General features: G+C 34.2%; 1 protein-coding gene across 6 annotated transcripts in view; it reads right to left on the bottom strand.

Annotated features, from left to right (window-relative positions):
* The window catches only part of LOC118184567 (uncharacterized), a 761,893-nt gene that overhangs the window by 5,689 nt on the left and 735,458 nt on the right, over window positions 1-20,746 (bottom strand). For all 6 annotated transcript variants that reach the window (XM_085809993.1, XM_085809992.1, XM_085809990.1 and 3 more), the window contains 5 exons: window positions 18,344-18,661; window positions 15,178-15,441; window positions 3,091-3,947; window positions 1,922-2,054; window positions 273-399 (listed from right to left, as the gene is read on the bottom strand). In XM_085809993.1, the coding sequence (XP_085666119.1) occupies window positions 273-399; window positions 1,922-2,054; window positions 3,091-3,947; window positions 15,178-15,441; window positions 18,344-18,661 (1,699 nt within the window). The remainder of the gene's footprint in view (window positions 1-272; window positions 400-1,921; window positions 2,055-3,090; window positions 3,948-15,177; window positions 15,442-18,343; window positions 18,662-20,746) is intronic.

Raw genomic sequence — 20,746 nt, 5'->3', positions numbered from 1 at the left:
AGAAAATAAACTTCTACAGAAACGTTTAACATTTTTATTTATTTTTTTCTAAACATTCTAAATCTGGGAATGGACTAATTGACTTTTCACAAGATAAAATGAAAATCTGAACTTTGAGATATGATTAGTGGACTGAAGCTAATTAAGTTAATTAAATTATGCTATATACCAAAAAGCTTTCTTTAAAAATGTTTATGTTATCTCAGAAAAGTTCAAATAATTTAGGGCAAACATATGACAAAAAAGAAAAAACAATAAATAAGCAGTTTTACCTTTTTCTTTCTTAGCTCAGATTCATTAGATACATTCTGATTGTCATTCATTTCCAAACAATGATTAATCATTCGCTTAGATTCAAATAAGGAGTTGCTTTTCTCATTATTTGACAGTTTTTCATCCCTGAAATATGTACATACATATAAATAAGTAGGAAAAAAAAACCCATGAAACAAATAAATTAGAAAATTATATCATAATTAAAAGCTTGTTATATTTTTCAATATTTCCACTTTACATACATATTAAGAATAGTGTTAGGGTATTAAACTGACAAAGTATACTGCCCGGATATAAAAAATGCAACACCATGAAAGAGTCTGTAGAATGTGATGTCACAACTGATAAACAGACACAGCATGCATATATAATAAGTGATATTATTTATAGAAAAATAATTTTATACAGTGCTGAACTATACAGGGAATAGTGTTCTAAGGGATGGAAGCCTATATGCTCTGAACCTTCCTTCAAAGTTCATCCTCCAATAACAGCTGGGAGAAAGCAGAAAAATGATGACCAGTCACATCCCAGACATGCTCGAGCAGTGAAAGATCAGGGAACATAGCAGGCTCAAGAAGCAATGGGACATGCTGCAAGGCTTGTTGGCTAATGGATGCTGTGTGCTGTGTCCTGTTGAAAGTACAATTTTGTACCTACTGAAGGCAAGATAGCACAGCTGGCTACAGGATTTCATCAACATATTTTCATGCCATCAACGTGCCTCTGATGCATAACAGGAGTGATTTCATGACTGAAATCATCCCGAGCTATTATACTGCGTTGATGAGCGGTGTGGCATTTAACAATACTACTCAGATTGACTCTATCTCCCCAACGCCTTCAGTCTCTTAACCAGTTTCAATGATCAGACAATCAAAACTGTGACTTTTGCTGATGCCATTGCAGTCTTTTGCATCGACAGTTTGGCATTAATGGCATTCTTTGCAAACGACAGCTTGTGTGAAATTCATTTTCAAACAAACATCAGGAAACTGTTCTCCCAAATATTAGACCATCCAAAACACCCTGCTCATTCCGCAAAATGTCAATAGTAGTTCAGTGCACCACTTCTCTTTATATGCATTAATCTGTGCATTTTGTGGTAAGTTTAGAGGGACCTGGTCTTTCGTGACTATTTACATGTCCTTCATAGATTCATCTAGATCAAATTCTATGCATAGTGGAAACATGTATGTGCGTTGCAGCAGCAATATGATATTAAGACCAACCAGCCATATGTAAGCCTACAATCTGACACCTCATAAAACTGTTTGTGGTGCCATTGTCCAGAACTTTTCATTCATACGTGTCCCCTGAAATTCCAAATTCTGGGCAGCAAGTGTTGGTTCGTCCACCATTTCTTCCCTTTTATTTCACATTATAATCACATGGCCAACTTGCATCTTACATCATCTGCATGACTTGTTCCACTACATATTCCCTGAAATTTGCATTTTTATATGGCCAAATCTTCATGGTGTTGCTTTTTCTATGTCGGGCAGTGTATATTAAAACCGTACAATCTCCAAACAAAAATAGTAGGCATTAGGCTATTAGTTTGAGATAAACATTTAAAATTTTTAAAATAATCCATTATCAGAACTTAATTATTGTAATATATAATTTCAAACAAAATTCTTACTTTTGACCATTTTCAGTTCGTGTGGAGCTTGCTGCAGACTTACATCGACGAGCAGGATAACCACCATTTTCTAGTTCCAAATTTAATAATCCTTCCATATAATCAGACATTGTTTTATGATTAGGAGCAGGAACTGCAATTTAAAATTAAAGTATATCGAAAACTTGAAAACTATGTATATTTTCTACATGATTTAATTTCACATAATACTTATATAAACTTATATAAAATAAACAATGTTTAGAATAATACTATTCAACCACCTACATAAAACGCAAAATTAAAAAATAAGTCTAAACACAGAGGTTACTTAAGAACACTGAAATTATAAGGTAATTAATTTCGATAATTTTGAGAGTTACAATAAATGTTTGCTATGTATTAAATAAATTTACACAGTAATTAAAAATATAGCTTAGTAATGATTTATATATAGTTATGATTTCTAGGCTTTAAGTCACTTAAATCATTGGCTTTGAATCATATCATTATACAGTCTTAGACCTACTCATTTCTTAGACATAAGAGTCATGTTATTTGCACTTGCATTTCATGAAACATGAAATTAAAGTAATGATATTTTGAAAATGCAGCATTGAAAAGAAAATGACACATCAAAAGTAAGAGCCTAAAACAAATCAACAATATTTCTGTAATTTTAAAAGCTCAAGCTCGTCCAGAAAAAATGAATGACAAGAATATAACTACTCAATAATAACGTCAACTACTTTTATTTATAGAATTCCAAAATTAATTCACAAGTGTAAACTAGTATTTCATATCTGTATAGAACACAATACAACTGTTGTCTAGATCTGGCATAACATTTTGCATTTGCATGTTTATGCTCAGTTAATGCAAAACATGTATATTTAATATGAATGCCTTCACATAAATGTAATTTAAAATGATTTAAATAACATGTTTTTTCATTACTAGTAGATATTATAAATCTATTATGCTGTTCTCATCCATAATATTGACATCTATGTAAGACATCTTTAATATAAGTTATTGAAAAGTGACAGCTGTTTAAATGAAACATACAAAGTTCAAATTAAATTAAAATATATTACTAAATAAATAAAGTTTCCAAATCATGTTACTAAGTTTGAACAGCTAAACTGTAAAATTAAAAAGTGAAAAAAAGCAAGTTTTAACAAACTTACCTAGTAAGTTCTTTAGGGTAACATCTCCATAATGGTGAATAAAATCCATTGACAACCGTTCACATTCCAATTCTTCCTTTGTTTTACACAACTTACGATGTAGCCTGGGAGTATCTGTGGTTTGAGTGGCACTATTGATTCTGTTAATTAGATCATTTCCATTTACAACTTTGGAATTTGATTCTTCATTTTTATGCACAGCATTTTGGTTATGATCAACATTTAATGTTGTATCACTTTCACTGTCTACAAAACTGTTATCTTGAAAAATACTATTGTCTAGAGATGACTGATCTTTATTACCACTTTCAGAGTTTGCTAAAGTATTATCAGTGCATTTTGATTTAGATGACTTCACTTTGGTGGAGCACATATTATGCTGAGTATCTGAAAAAGAGTTTTGGACTTCAATATTGATTCTCTCGTGACTAGGTGAACGGTATGGCACTGATTGTAACTGAATATCTTTGCTTTCAGAACACTGTGTGCTAATACTGGTTGATGACTGATTATTTTCTGACACTTCTAAGCTGCCATTTGATATGTTATCTGTTCCATTGTGAGATGTTTCCTCGGCAAGGATGCAATCTTGAGAACTGCTTCGCTGAAGACGATTGTTATGGTTCAGACAATCAGAGTGAAATATAACTGTGGTACCATGCTGTCGTATATTATGTATCTGCTCCCAGCTACTAGGGGAAAATCCAATCTTTCCATCCTGAAAACTTGTACCTAAAGTTGTTAGATCCACTGATGAAGCAGACGTATGAAACGATCGACGATATTTTCCATCAAATCCTTGTCTTCCAAGCTTCCTTTCACTTCTATATGACATGTAGGAATTCTTGGGATATATTCTGTAAAAATAAAAATGTATAATTTTGTTTAGATTATAAATATTCGAAAGACTTTTTAAAAATATTCTACATTACAATTAACTCCTACCCTTGCAATTACTCACTAATTCAAATTTTACTACTAATAAATATGACTTCTAAGGGGGGAGAACATTTAAAAGATCAAGCTTCTTTTTCTTGAACGTTTTCCAAATTTATTACTTAAATTTGAATTTTAAACACACTTTTTTATAATCTCGATGTAGAAATTATCAATATATCTTAAACATCTACTCTCAGAATTAGTTAAAGGCAGAACACTACCTCGTACTCATCTAATACGAATCAAGAGTAATCCCAACAATGGAATTCTATCAAGAAGCACAAGATCCACAATGAATAATAATAAAAAAATTATATATATACAACTACCGCATAAGAACACTAACAGGGTGTAAGTCGCCATTATTTGTTCCAGTATTCCAATACGGCACGGCCACAAAAGGAAAAAATTCCAAAGAGATTATGCCAAGTTCAGATGTGCTGCTACCTTACATTATCAATGAATTGGAAGTGTTTCGTGACAGAATTATATCCTTTGTCTTCCGATGAACAATAGAAACTTGGTAGTTGCTGAAACAACGACCGGCAGATTGTATAGCAGGAAACGCGCGGTTATATTGGTTGTAGCATTTTTTTATTTTTTAAAAAATCGTCCGACGATGAAACCTGTTGAGAGCACGGCTATTACTTTGCTGAATCGTTGAAGCGCTCCAAAGGGTTGCTATAACAAACTTTAATGCGTAACGACATCGTAATCGAATGGATAAAAATGCATCTCAAAACTTACAAGAAGTATCTTATTAGAGGTAAATAAAATGTAATTTTAGTCGACCCATTTAATTTTATGCCACATAATTTTTCAATCTTATATTTGTATTTAAGCTATTCTAAACTGACAGCAATATTATGATGCCACATATCCGATGGAGTTTTCTATTCTTTTTCAATAATCCAAATACTATGAATAAATTTTTTTAATTCAATCATGCTGTAAGAAATTATAACAGGAATTCCTGCTCCCAGCTTGCGCAACAGGAAGGTAAATTAAACATAATACACGGGAAGTTAAAAAAGCTGTATTAAACTCTTAAAAATTAAAATGCTCATTCAACCAAAATGTTAATGTACACTGGTTATTTTGGTCTGAGGTTCAAATCCCTGTGAACGGGTTGGCTGCATGGGCGTTTTTGTGGTTTTCCTCTTGTGTAACGTGAATACGAGCCAGTTTTCCTTAGAAAGTCCTCCACAAAGGCATCCCTTCCCTTAGGCAGATATTCCTCGAGGCTTTGCCGTAATCTCAAAAACCAAACAAAACCAGCAACAAATCTTAAAAAAAAAAAAAAAAAAAAATCAAAATTTTAATTTGAACGGTTTGATTTAAAACTATACGATTTGTTTCGAAAATTAAAAAAAAAAAAAAAAATTGTGCACAAAGGTAAATATGTGACGAAAAAAGACGATATGATATTTTCGTAACACCTTTTCTAGCAACATTTAGGAATTTAGAATTTTAAAAAAATTATGCGCGCCTCGATGACAAAAAAATAAATAAGAGTTATTTAAAAATAAATTTTACTCACACAGTACGCTGATAAAGCTCCATTTGGCACAGAGAAAGTTAAAAAGGCAGAGCCAAGTTTAAAGCGATATTTGAAGAATTGTGGTAGCACTAAATGATGCGTTGGACAAGCCCAATGACTTTCGTCGTTGTTCTTCTGACGTCAAGAATAATAATAATAATAATAATAATAAAAAAAAAAAAAAATCAGAATAAAACAAAAGTGGTTTAACAAGTGAAAATGATTCATTTCTTTCCAACGCATTGCCGGAGGAGTTAGAAAATCTTCTGAAGAGAAAAAGAACTGCAGAATTTTGAATGAATGCGGCATGCATATTCACAAAGCCTACAGACAATTTCGCTACGGGCTGCTCTCATTGGAGGAAACATCTGCTTGGCGGTCATATTTGGAATGGCGAGTTATCGCCTTGTAGGCGTGGTAATTAACGCTAAACGAACGGAAACAGCGTTTATTTCATTCAACATTTTTTTTAGTTTATGAATGAAAGCTTAGAGGAATTGTGTGGAATATATCTTAAATAACCTACTGATCTTATTAATAGTTTATTTGTATTTGAATTTAAACTTTTAAAACCACGTAATTGTTTTACAAGAAAAGGTGTTTATATGGAGACAGCATATGCACTTTTTCGTTATTTCACTTAGGAAGAGTCTATTGTGTAAATTTTCATAGCGCATTAATTTATACAAATAAAGGAATATTAAAAAAATAACCAAATGAAAACATTCAGTAAACATTTAAGGGAGTCGGATACCTATTCTTTTTACGAGTAAGTATAACTAAAATTATATTTTATTCCATTATGCGCTATTTCTATTGAAACGCTTTTCGGGATCTTGGTAATCTCGTAATCTTGCTTAATGATACCTACTACAAAGAGTACAAACCAGTAAATAAAAATAAGAAAAATTAACATTAACAAAAATAGAGAAAATAAAGGCGTTTAATTTTTAACACCGTACCCGAAGGCGAAAAGACAAATAATGACAAAGTCATTCAATAAAGTTAAAATAAAAATAAATCCTTATAGAGCAGAGTTTTTAAAAGCTACGAGCGCGGATAAAACCGGCGACCTAGAAGCCTGAGAATTATTCCCGCGCTCGTTACCACTGTGCTGCGGTTTCTCCGGTGGTTTATGCTCACTTTTTGGTACACGACGCTCAAATACAAATTGTATAGGCGATGAACCAAAAGTCGCCAAGCACTAGATTCTATAACCCTACCTCTTTTAACCAATCGGAGCAAACAGCAGCAGAAACGGTCTGTAGGCTTTGTGAATAAGCATGCGGCATGATAAATTTTTATCCGTGTTTATACACTTTCTTCTGGTTACGCAATGAAAAACAACTTGATTTAACACTTTATATGGGCAACATTAAGCTAAACTACAGAATATTGGTAAGAGGCACCGATAAAGAAAGGAAAAGCAGGAAATCTGAAACAAGCATGGATAACGAACATTTCATGGCGATTAGGAAAATATATCGATAAACAATTGATGCACGTTCTAAATACAGTTTACGGGATAAATACTCTGAGTTTTATATTTACAATGTCAAATAGATGGTTTGCGTAAAAATTAAAGAGTAGGTGAAAAATGACTAGCTATCAGAAACCTAGACATACATTTCTGATACTTATTCTGATTCAAAAAAATTATTTCATTATCTCGACCAATAAGAATACAACTGAATACGAAATGAAAATAAAGTAAGGTAATGTAAACTTCATAATTCAAGAATCTTGTTCCATAAACGATAAATTCGTTTATTTAGCGTGTAAACAACTGAAGGCTATCAGATTGATAAAAAAATTACGAAAAGAATATTTAGCATCAGTTATCGGAAAACTAAACGGAATACTCGAAGCAGGTATGTTTTTGGAAACAAATATGTAGCTTGTATTCATTTTAAAATGCTACAGAAATATTCCATCGGACGTAAGATTAAACTTAAATAAATCAAACTGATTTTATTTTTCAGCTCAGTCTCCGTTTTTATGGAGCAGTTTTATCATTATTCAACACAGTCTTATTAAACAGATCCTCTGAAATAGAAACTAAACTGAAAATAAACACAAAAGGGTAGAAATAACATATTGAATTATTAAAGAAATTCCGTCTAAGAGTAATAATGCACGAAATCCAAGCATCTCTTTTTGCTGTAACTACGCTAAAAATTTCAAACCGAATTAGATTATTATGAAATTAATAGAACTGAAGTACTTCATATTCCCTAAGCCAGAGTCAATATTTTGAATTTACAAAGCAAAATCTTTACAAGCGTTTTTCAGTTACTGTTTGAAATACTGCAGACTACAGCTATAAATAATTTCGTCCTTAACTGATGAAAATTGTACTCCAATTCTTTTTAATTTAGTTTTGGTTAAAAATTTTATCAAAGGACGCCCGATGATCACTAATTAATGTGTTAAAAATACATTTAAAATTTGGTCAGACCTTTCTATATTTTCGAATTTTTTTATCACTATTTCTGTTCAGGATAAAATTTGTGCATCTGCTTCACAAAGCAAAAATCACAGAGATGCTACTGAACTTAAATTAGCACACATAAGAAACAATTTGACTTCCGACTTTTTTTAAACAAGTTATTTGTTTATGATAATTGTTTCTTGATTTAGGATAGTTCGATAGTACATAGTTTCCCTTTACAGAAAAACACTACTCTTCATGTTTAAGCCTTTTATCTTATTCGACCCAATCTCCACTAATCGTCCGTTCCTGTTCTTAAAAAAAGGCTTAACATTTTCTTATAGCCCCCTTAAAATTCCCGCTACTTAAAAGAAACGCTATGTTACCATTTCCATCACAAAGATTTTTTTTTTCCCCCTGCTTCAAGTTAATCGCAAAAGGTACATAAAAACTATTAAAAAAAATAAAAATAAGGTATTTACTGGCACTGGTATTTACTGTATGTTTAGTAAAAACAAATTTAATTTTGATTCTGTACTCTTTAAAAAAAAAAAAAAAAAAAAAAAAAAAAAAAATTATTGTATTAATAGTTTACCTCCTTCAAAGCTGCCAACTTCAGAAAAAAGTTTTTGGTATGAAGCACTTTAAAATAATATCATTATGTGCACTTCTCAAGTGCAAGGACAGCTGAGGGTTTTATACATTAGGTTGTAATACTTTTTTCGGAAACAACCCTCAATTCAAGACAGTAGCACTCCAAAGTTACATCGTAATTTCGTCATTTTCCTGCCCCCATACCGATGACATAAGTCGAGAAAAATATTTCCATAGACACAATGTTAAAAAACAGGGAGGGGTAGCACCAGAAAAAATGATTAAAAAAAAAAGAAAGCAAAGCAATCAACGATTAAAATTTAATATAATTGCGTACGATGCAAAAATTATTAATACTCCGAAATGTATGTAATTTTACCTCACATTTCCGAAATTAAATGATCTTACTGCGATGAAATAGCCTTTGAAGAATGAGAAGGGGGGACCGTCTGTCCCAGTAGAGATTCATTCTTCCATTAGAAACAACTCCCAGCAGTCTTTTTGGCAGCCTCCTTTCTGGATTGTTTTGAATGTTTTTCATTCCATTCCAGGTTGTTGCTACTCGCTGCTGATCAGAGTCGGTGTCTTCAAAGATGTTCATCCCAGCCTCGATGAGATATAACATTTCATAAATTTTGCAATCATAACTTATCTTCTCTCTTCCAGCGGAGAATTAGGATCAGTTTTCTCAGTGTCTTCTAGAGTGCTTTCGTTCTGAAATCCCAATAACTAGTCAGATACGAATTTCTGTTCTCGATCCGTGCAAAACGTTCCTTTGCAGCGCTTCTGAGGTGCACAAAGAACAATTTTTGTACGTTTGGGGTAGATCATGTAAGTGGGGAGTGATGCAAGTCGAGATATAGCTATTTGGAAGTATTACTGCACTAAGAAACCACACGATGAGTAAAAGCTTGCATACTAAATAAACTGTCAAACATTCATCCATTTTGAGGTAGTTATTAAAAATGAAGTTATGTTACTTTTCACCTCAGTCTAGAAGACACTGTAAATCTACGAACATCAAACATTTAGAAAAGAGAAAATCCTGATAATCCAATTTAAATGCCAGATATGAATTTAATTTGGGCTCCAAGGCAATAACCTGATAACAATCTTGCCAAAGCAAACATAGCCTAAGATTCTTTCTGTAACAGAGTCTCGCTAGCGGCCAAAGGCCAAAGCGTTGGTAGGCCCCGTTACAGAAAGGGTAGACCAACCAGCCCGTTCACCTAGGTTCGATTCCTGGAGAACAGGCAGGCTGCACGAGCGTTTTCGTGGCTCCTCCCCCACACGTGTAACGTAGACGAGCCAATTTCCCTTAGAAAGTCTTCTTTGAAGCATCCGTTCTCTTAGGCGTACAGCCCTGGCGTGCTTTGCTACAATCAAATAAATCAGCTTTTCTGTAATGGACACAACTTCAAACATGTATATATTATGCTTACGGTTTACCCATGCTTACCCTATTTCAGCCATCTTGACGCATGCATAACGTACAACCAGAAAATAAAAGAACAATAACATAATGTACTAGTTTCAACGATTATTAAAATATCGTCCCTTTTTAAGAATATTTATATTTCAGGTATTTGAGCTTTTGAAACTGGAATATGCAAATGTCCTGTTATTCGGACATGGTTTATGTACTAAAAACATCAGATACAGTGATATCGATAATTTTATATTGTTAGGGCGTAGTCGAGCAATTTGAAGATGTTACGAAATTCAAATACTAATTAATGCATTACTTAATTTCCCTGTAACATGAAAAATTATGATAACATTCTTCACATCAGAAATAATGTCAAAATTTGCTGTCATTACGCTAACACCTTTTCAAAGCTACCTGTGTTGATGACTATAAGAAAAGATATCACCAACCGTAAACGAGATTAAGAAAAGCCTAAATATTATACTTCTTAGCCAAACATTGATAAATGGTAAGCAAACAGCCTAAAGAAAGTATCTTTCGCATTAACAGCGATTTAAAACAAACGCCCAAAATTAAAAATCAAACGTTTAAATCCCCGTGTTCTTCCTAGAGTTTAATCCAAATGTTGCTTTAGGGGCAGCAAGGATGGATGGCGATGTTGTGTTCCTTAAGTCAGAAATTAAATTCGGGAGATATTATCTTTCGCTTTCTGAATAAAATGTTATTAACTTTTGCTGCAGCTCTCTTGATTCTTTCAGGTATGAATAATAAATAAGATGTATAAGTGGGTATTAGTGTTTACGCAGCGATTTCTCGATTGCTAATCTAGAAGAAGTATCTTTATTTAAATCCCATTTTTAAAGGAGAATTTATTTCAGACGGTTGAGCTTTCTCAATTTTCTCTGAACGTGTTCGAACAAAATAACTCTGAGCTTTAATTTTTGATTCGGATCACGCATTTTGTTCTTAACTTAAAATCTACTCAATGTTCCGAAATTAAAGCATTACATACAAACGACAAGGCGGTTCTTTAATACTGCATCAGATGTTTTAAAAAATGAATAAAAAAAAATATTACTCAAGACAGAAATGCCAAATATAAACAGGGCGTTGAAACTTTTTGGCATCAACTCATTTTGGCTACGATCCCTTTCTAACCACTAACTGTCAAGAGAAAATTATTCTGTCTAGTTAAACAGCGAAAAAAGGCTTCCCAATACTATAAATCGCATAAGATGTGGGCGTTTTCTGAATGTTAACTCACCGCAGTTTGTTAGATGTCCTTAAAAAGTGCATAAATAAATAAATATCTTTCAAACATTTCTGATTATTTGAATACTTAGAAAAGATGGACATTTATGATACATAGGAGGAAATAATAATGTAAAAAAAAAAAAAAAAAAAAAAATCAAACTCTGTAGTAGCAAGAATGCGACTGCGGAAATTATTTCACTTATTTACATAGTTGTTGACAAGCACAGATGTCCACTTCTGACCATCTTTATTTCTCAAGATACAATAACTTGGCCGTTAACGCCTACTAATCTAGAAACATTCTTCTACTAACCAGTCTTGTCTTTTGCAAGTGATTCATCTTTCTTTTCTTTTTCTTCCTTCCAGTTATGGCACTATTTATAAGTAATTCCCGATGAAATATTTATTTTTCTGGTAATCTTCCAACCTTAAGTCTTGTTTCTTTTTCAACAATCGTACTTTCTCCCCAAATGTTTAAAATGAATTCACATTAAAGTCTAATCCATTATTAATTTATCTCAGCCTCGCCAGAAGTTATTTATTCCAAAAGCCAATACTACAAAGGCAACAGAACATCTTTAAGATACTTTTTCCGCCTTCTTAGCATGTCTTCGTAGTGTAGTGGTCTGCACGTTGGGCGCGTATTCCAGAGGTCCGTGGTTCGATTCCCGGCGAAGACGTTGCTCATTTTTCAAGTCTTCTGCTTCCAAAAAATACCTAATGTCGCTACACTGGCGTCCGAACTAAAAGGGTGGGGGATGATGATTCTCCACACCCAGGATTTTGTGATTGGGACTCCTAAAAACCACAGTCGCCCTTTAAAAGGGGGAGTATATAAGGTATTTCTCCCGCGTTCTTAGCATGCCTTCGTAGTGTTGTGGTCTGCACGCTGGGCGCGTATTCCAGAGGTCCGTGGTTGGATTCCCGGCGAGGTCGTTGCTCATTTTTCAAGTCCCCTGCTTCCAAAAAAATACCTAATGTCTCTACACATCCAGTTTCAGCCAATAACTCTTAAATGAATTTATTACCAGTTGAATCCAGAATTTTGATTGCTACCTAAATTTTAATATTTAGAATTTCATCTGAGCTAGTAAGAATATCTACATGAATAACAGAAAGGGGACGGGGTACTTACTTAAAAGAGAAAAAAAATCTAAATCTTTTTTTTTTTTTTTCCCAATTAGCGTAACTAAAAAAAAAAATATATTAGAATGATCATGAATACATTTCAGTCATAACTATGACAGGAAAACAACTATGCATTCTCGTTTCACTGAGCATGAAAGCGGCAGAAAGGGTTCTAGCTGTAGAGAAAACTGTAAATAATGCAAAAACATCAAAATTCACCCGACGCGATAAAATGAGTATTGGTTGTTGGATTAAATCAAACGAACTCGGGCTATCTACCTGAAGGAAGGAAGCTTTTGTGGAGGAATTTTTAAAGCAGCTGCCTTAAGTATTCACGATTCACAATATGAAAAACCATAATTGTCAAACACATATCTTTTTCTATAAAAGCTAAATGTATGTAAATCATTTTACGGAAAAAGTAAAATTCTATTTTAGAATATTTTCAGACAACCATTTTTTATCCATCAACATATAGATTTGCAATAATACTGGGTGTCTGCAATTTATGGAAAACTACCATCTATAACAGAAGGTCTGTTAGTTAAATCCATTTTGCTCATGATTTATTAAATACACAAAAGAAATTTATGCAGGATATAAAAGACTGCATCCAAATGCTATACTGAATAAGAATCTATCTTTTTATGAGGATAATATTTGAAACAATCTCTCAAACTGACATTCCGTAATTTTCTTTTTTATAGAATAAATCATTGAAGTGAGTATAAATCGTCAGTGTTATAAGATGCTACAGGATTTCTCTTAGGTACTTTAAAGTAAACTCCACAGGAAAGAAATAATCCAATAAAAATATCTAAATGTAAAGGAATAAAAAAATATATATCGAAAATATAACATGACACTAAACGTCTATACTATGGAAGGTCCTCTTTTGCAAAGTAAAATTATACTTCTCATTTTTATCATAAAAGGAAATTATTTGGTTTATAAAACTCCCTTTTCTGTTCAATAAATTTTTACGTTAGAGAAAAAACAGAACAGAAATACATCCTTATTGGTTACGTTCGTCTCTAGCAGGAAAACATGGCTCTGTTACCTTCACAATGCAGACATTCCACACTGATATTCTTAAAAATGATTCTGAATATTTAAATACCTAGCAATCTATATAAATAATAAATGTCTTTCCTACTATTATATTATAGTTAAGCCACTGAGAACACTTTTAAATGCGTTCTAAGGATAACGAAGGAGAACCATCCGCTAAGAAATGAAGGAAAAGTTCGATTTACAAATCTTTACACCAAACTAGACTTAACACCTAGTATTGCTTTCTCTGAAAAATTAAAATTCAAGAAGCTCCACCTCTTTCATTACAGAGCACTCATTCAGCACGAATGTATAGTGTACGTATTATTAAATTAACATAAACATCTAGAAATCTTACTTTCTGTAAGACCTTTTTATTTAATGAATGAATCTCTCCTAACTGGATCATAACAACATTACACATGGGGAAAACCATGAAAACAAAAACAAACCATGCAGCTAGTTCTTTCGCTTGCGGTAGGACCCAAGATGAATTACCAGTATTCAGCAGATTTTAACCGCTCGGTAGCCGGTGAGACCGCCAGCAGAAATGATACTGTTGATAGAAAACTTACCATTATTCGGTCACTCTAATCTAATAACACGTACAACCTAGTCATAGTTTTTGCTTTGTTCAGGTTATTCATATGAACTAATCGCGCGTGACCATCTGATTTCATCAATTTGTTTAGACATTTGACGATGATTTGCCAAACTAGGGATATTTAATTAACAGTAGTACTTTATAACGTACAATGGGGAAAGGAAAAAAACCACTCCATTCAGTTACTGAAGCAAGTTCACGCCGATAAGAAAATAATGCATCTATTTTGAGAATATTTGAGAATTTCCATCACAGGAGATTACCTGGCCACCTATTAGATGCTTCTGTAATGTAAGGGAGCTACCCTTTTCCGGCCCTTCTAGTGGCGCAAGGCTAATGGCTATTAAATAAAGCGCCCGGCCATTAAAAAAATAGAACAATAGCAGTATTGTTAAGAAATCATCAAGACAAGCAAAACAGGTATGCTGAATAACGTTCTAAACTAAAATGTAACTTGACAAAGTTTTAACATTCAAGAAAAATCAATTTTTATTACATGACAAAATAATCGGATTTCAGCTAGCACATTTAAAGTTCAACAGTTTGATTCAGTCTAACGTCTGTTATATTTTATTTATCAGACATAAAATGTTCTGTATATTTGACGAGTTAACAGCATACTGGAGAAATGTTATTTTATAACTTTCAAAGCGACCTGATATCTGGAACATAAACAATTCAGCATTGTGGTTCTTTAAATTACCAAAAGGAAATGAAAGAAATAGTTATGAAGAAATTTAGTTCATGTATGAAGATATTTTTACTGAATGCATAACATTTTGCCCTACCAGTGCCCGAGTAGTTGAAACCACTGAATAATAGTAGTTCGACCTGGATTCGAACCCATGTGAAAGGGCTGGACGTGAATACGAGCCAGTTCTCCCAGAAGTCATTCCTCTCTTTAGGTAGATAGTCCTCGTGTTTTTTCCTATACACAAATAACTTAACACAACATAACCATAACATTTTAGCCACTAACAAGGAATTAACTCCTGAACAAAAAATTGCGACTGTGATGTTTGGCAGTTTGTATAAGAAGGGTTAAAAAAGAATCAAACGGTTGTTAGCAATAATACTTAATCGAAAAACTGTTAGGAATTAATGAAGAGACTTACAGTGACGAGCTATCGAGAATTCTAGGTTGCACGTCCACATCTCGAGGATCTGGCGGTGGCGGAAGAGGTTCATCACACGTCATCACAATGTCGCTACCGTCGGCAGAAGGCGGCGGCGGTAACGGTAACTCGGGACTGGAAGGACAGCCAGTGTCATCACAACAAGACGAAGGAGGAGACAGAGAAGATGACCCATAACTATGTAGTAGCTGAGGGCTCGAAGCCGATGAGAGAAGCTGCAGAGATGGTGGTTTCACATCAATCCTAAATAAACAAATACCATCATTATACAAATAAACTTGATGTTTAATTCATTGCATTCATTAATTCATGCTATTTAGAATGTGGGGCTATTAATTTCTCAGAAACACTTTGTGATTTTGAACTTTTACAGCTAATGAAAAATTTATATTTTATAACCCACACTCATTTTTTGAAATAGCCATTGATTCTTTCGGTACCAGACAGAAGAAAATGCTACTATTTAGCAAGTTATGAAATGTTAATGCATGAAATTTAAGTGAAAGGAACGTGGAACATTGAGGAAGGGGGGCTGATGTCGTCATCAGGAGATCAAATTATATTGATAGTCTTCTGGCCGCTAGGATCTTCTGAATATTAAGTCTCCTCCGGTTTTTCCCAGTGGGCCATTTTAAAATGAAAAGCTTATGTTAACAAGCCACGCACCATATAGAAACTTTCAGCATGAAATTGCAATGATTAATGACGACGTCTTAGGCTATGCCTGAAGAGTGTTGGCGAGTACTTCCAGTATCTTCACTAATACTGTCATGTTTTACAGAGTACTATACAATCATACATGCACTCAAAATTTAATAAACAGTCTGAGTTATTTGCATTTTTTGGAGTCTAGTAACAAAAGAATTATTCTGTAGTTCATCATCATGTCGGCAAAACAGCATCAGATGTTAAAAAAACTTAGTTTTTAGCCGGTTTTATAGCGGTGAGCCGTGTGATTTCGCATGTCGCCGCCGGTACCTCCACAATAGCTAAATATAAAGGTTTAAAGTACAAATAATGTGAAATTTTATGAAATGCTAAAGCAATAGTAGTTGTTACAGTCAGAAAATATGCAAGACATAAAACATTTTTCCAGAAACAGAACGATTTGGTTTTTGGCTTTGTTTGATTATGGCAAAGCACTCGAGGGTTATCTGCCTAAGGGAAGGGATGCCTTAGTGGAGAACTTTCTTAGGGAAATTGGCTAGTATACACGTTAGACATGGGGGCGCCTACGCAGCGAGCCCGTTTGCCGGGATTCAAACTCCGGCCCAAATTACCAGTGTTCAGCGACTTCACTATTCGGCCGCTGCTGGGCCCAGGGGCACTCATTCGGATCGCTTGAACTTCTTTAAAAGACATTTAAAATTAAAGTTGTGCTTAATATTTTCATTAATTTAAATAAAACTAAATAAATATTCTATGTACATTCTTTTAATTTATTTAATACGGTGTCATCACATATCATCTAGCAAACAAATAGCTTATAAACATTAATCAGAAAAGCAACCATGCATGTTATAAAAGACGACTGTTTTTTTATTTATTCCGCCAATCATTGCTTAGTCTAACAAATACTTCTTTTAACAAATCTTTAATCTATCGAAATTATTTTATTTTTCAGTCTTTCTCTCGACGCAGAAAATTTATGTTTAAATACATAGTGTTACTGAGATCAATTACATTTAATTAGCCTTTTGACGGTATGTTACGACTTTATTATTGTTAGCATGCTGTGTGTACGTGGAGTTTTTTTTATTCTTGAAAGAAATTATCTTTCCTTGAGTGTAAAATGTAACATTTTTGCTTAGTTACGCGAAAAGAGAAGCGACGTGACGACGATGAAAGGAAAATTAATATCGCTAACAGACTAAAAAGCAGTGAAACTGAAATCAAACTTACGTTAAGTACAAAGTAAGGATATCAGAGACTTCAGATGTAAAGAAAAATTCAAAATACATTTAAAAATAAGTAAATAAATTAATAAAAAATTGAAAAAATAACATGTACTGTATTGTCAACTTTATTACTTTTAATATTTTATCTCAATATAAGATATCTTTGTCCAACGAACGTTTTCTTCTAGGCTTATATGAGTAACTTTATTTTAATATTATTGAAATAAAAGATTGTGTTTGAATTTTAGGAACTACGTAAACAAAAACTAATCTCTTTGTTTTATTTCACTTAAGTTAAAAAAGGCTGTATGCTTGAACAAAGAATAATTAATTTCACCTGTGGAAATAAATGCGCTTTTCCATTTTATTTAACAAAGGGGGGAAAAAAACTTTTAGCTAATATAATCCTGGTAGAAATAAAACAGGAAAACGAAAAAGTGATATTTCCTCACTTGTACTGCAATGAATTTGCAGTCTAATTCGGATTACAGAGAGGAATGACAGACCGGTTGTGGTTTCATTTAATCTAGATAACTAAAACTACACAATCTTCATTCCCCTTTTCTTCTTCCATGCGTGGGCCCACCAGTGGCCGAGCGGGTAAAGTCGCTGAACACAGGTAGTACGGTCCAAGGTTCGAATCCCGCGAACAGACAGGCTGCATAGGCGTTTTCGTAGTTTTCCCCATATGTAACGTGTATACGAGCCAGTTTCCCTTAGAAAGTCTTCCACGAAGGCATCTCTCCCCTTAGGCAGATAGACCTAGTGTGCTTTGCCATAATTATGTAAACCAAACCAAAAAACCTTCTTCCATGTGACAAACGGATTTCAAAGTCAATTTATTTTGTGATTAGATTATTAAACTAACATTACTAAAAATCGGATAATGAAGTGGTTCTCCTCCTTGATTTAGTTTTTAAATCATTTACTGACAGCATGCCTCCTTAAGAATAAGAACATCTCCATAATATTAACTTTTCGTATTTACTTAAAAGCATATTTAATGTAGTTACTGTTCCCAGAGGAGTTTCTTATATGTTATAACCGTTGCCCGAAGGTTAAGATCTAGGTATCTCATGTCACAATGAATTTATGACAGTTCGAAAACTTAATATTTCTTATTAAGAATGGTTACTTTTCAAAGATACTTCTTAGTGCTAATTGGAGACATTACTAAAAGGCTAATTATAGCACAAAAGACACATTGGTCATAGTCAGCAAGACGACGAGTTGCTATAAACACTCACCTGAGCTCTCCAAATTTCTCAGAGTTGTCGTTTTCAGCCCCATCCATTACCACTACCACCTGAGGTGGAGGTGGAGTGACAGGAGGGGGAGGAGGTGGCGGCCTTTTAGGTGGCTGCTTAGGGGGCGGCGGCGGAGCAGGGCGCCGTTTGTGGGGCGGGCCTTTCGACGTCGTTTTCTCCTCTTTTCGTTCATTTGTTTGGACCAATGTCACGCCATCCGGAGTCATCACTTTGACAGATGCAGTCTCATTGGAATGATGCACTTCTTTGAGTTGCACTTTACGCGGAGACCTGTGAGGCTTCAAATAGTGCATCCCACTAGAAAGAAAATTTCTTTTGTTTAATGCACGCACTGCTGATTTATATACATTACATTAAGATGGGGGAAAAAAAACTGTAAAACACAGAAGTCACTACTACATTTACATCGTGAAGATTAAATTCTTAGCTGTTCTGCATTTATTTATCACATTTAGTTACAAAAAAACTGTTGAGGAAAATATCATAACCCCCACGAAAACTTAAACGAGGCAGCTTTTTCTTTCGTGCTCTTTCTGCAGTGCCTAGAGATAATCAACGTGTAACTGCCAGGTGGATCTGTTCAATAAAGATGGTAAAGCATTTTCAGGAGCGTAACATAGCGGATGACTTTGGAAAGGATTTTTTTAAGAAAGAGTACAAGGTGTATTGAATGAAACAAACAAACAAACAAACAAAAAAAAAAAAAAAAAAAAAAAAAAAACATAGTACAAATTCTGCTGCTGAAGACGAAACAAATTAATTCTGAAAGTATAATTACACAAGTTTTAACAGTGACAGAACTTCCGGTTATGAAATCGCCTTTAGAGGCACTGTTAATCAAAATGGCGCCATCCATGAGGAGAAAGCGTCCCGTGTTTTGTACCAAAACATCGTCGTTCAAAGACACTTTCGCACGAAATTTGGTAATCGTCACAACACCGTCCAACATCGAACGCATCGTCACAAAATTGAAGGGTGGGTGAAGCAGTTTCAGAACACGGTTTGTGTAAGAAAAGTATAATAGCAGCCAAAACCGAAGTGGTTGAAAAAAAATTCGTGAATTGTTTTTATGAAGAACCAACAAAATCAACGCGTCGTGCTAGTTCTGAACTCAGCGTGTCTCATGTAATGGTGTGGCGTGTCATACGGAAACGTCTATAGTTCCGTATAACACACGCCACACCGTTAAAGGTTTTAACGCCTGCACCATCTAATAGATGTACCCGGCCGTACATCTATCAGATGGTGCAAGCGTTAAAAACCTTTCGACAAACCGCTGCGTAAAGCTTTCTGTGAGAATTTGCAAAATAAGCTGTAGGTAGATGGTTTCGCGAACACACTTGTTTTACGAATGAAGCCACTTTTCAAAGTTAATTGCCATAATTTACGATTTTTTGGGGCACGGAAAATCCACATGTCGTAATGGAACATTAATGCGAGTCTCCAAAGGTAAACGTTTTCTGCGCCATTTCCAAGATTTCCATTTCTGGTCCTTTTTCCTTCGTGGAAAAATCGATTAACGGGTGCATCTACTAAGATATGCTATCAGAGTGGTTGCTCCGCAGTTGGAGGAAGCGATTTCCGGCTTCATTCTGCACCAAGAAGATGCTCCACAACATTGGCATTAAAACGTACGCCAGTATCTGAGCGGTAGTCTACCCCATCGCTGGACTGGCTGTGCTGGGTCAAACTTTGGTAGAACTCAGACATTGGTTTGTGCAATGGGTTAGAACGATAGTCTACCCAATTGCTTTGTTGGCCACCGAGATCGTCAAATCTAACCTCTTGTGACTTTTTCCTATAGGGTTTTGTTAAAGCGTCCACGCCTCCATTGCCCCAGGACTTACAATAACTGAAACAGCGGATAACAACAATTCAAGCAAAGGATATTCTATCATGAGTGTGGCAAGAACTGGAATACGGTATAGATATTTGATGTGTCACCGGAGAGGCATACATAGAACATGTGCAAGAAACTTGGATAACTATAGTTTCACTGTAAATCTAATTTATCAAAATAAAATAATTACAGCGTTCACAGGTATGCTTTCTTTTTGTCTTATTTAATACGAAACTCTCTGCAGTTTGTATTAACACTTCACACTAGGAGAAAAAAGAAAATCCATGCTATCAACCCTGTTCGGTAGCTGGGAATCGAATCCGAGAATTACCAGTGTATCGTAACTTTAAACCACGTCAACTTGGGAGACCTCATTTACTAGATACAGCAGACATTCAACAGCTCTTTAAATTTGATATTTATTGAGCATTTTTGTTTTGTTTTTTGGGACACTGCTAAGAAAAGCTTTCAAGATTTCATTGACAAATGAAAAGAGGAGAACATACCTGTATTGACCAACATATCAAAGAAAATTACTCTTT

Source organism: Stegodyphus dumicola, chromosome X2 (assembly GCF_044657685.1).
Source record: "Stegodyphus dumicola isolate Sdum_Otavi_A_Nest chromosome X2, ASM4465768v1".
Taxonomy (NCBI): Eukaryota; Metazoa; Arthropoda; class Arachnida; order Araneae; family Eresidae; genus Stegodyphus; species Stegodyphus dumicola.
The sequence above is the reverse complement of the archived record's forward strand: the minus strand, read 5'-3'. Positions and strand labels throughout refer to the sequence as shown.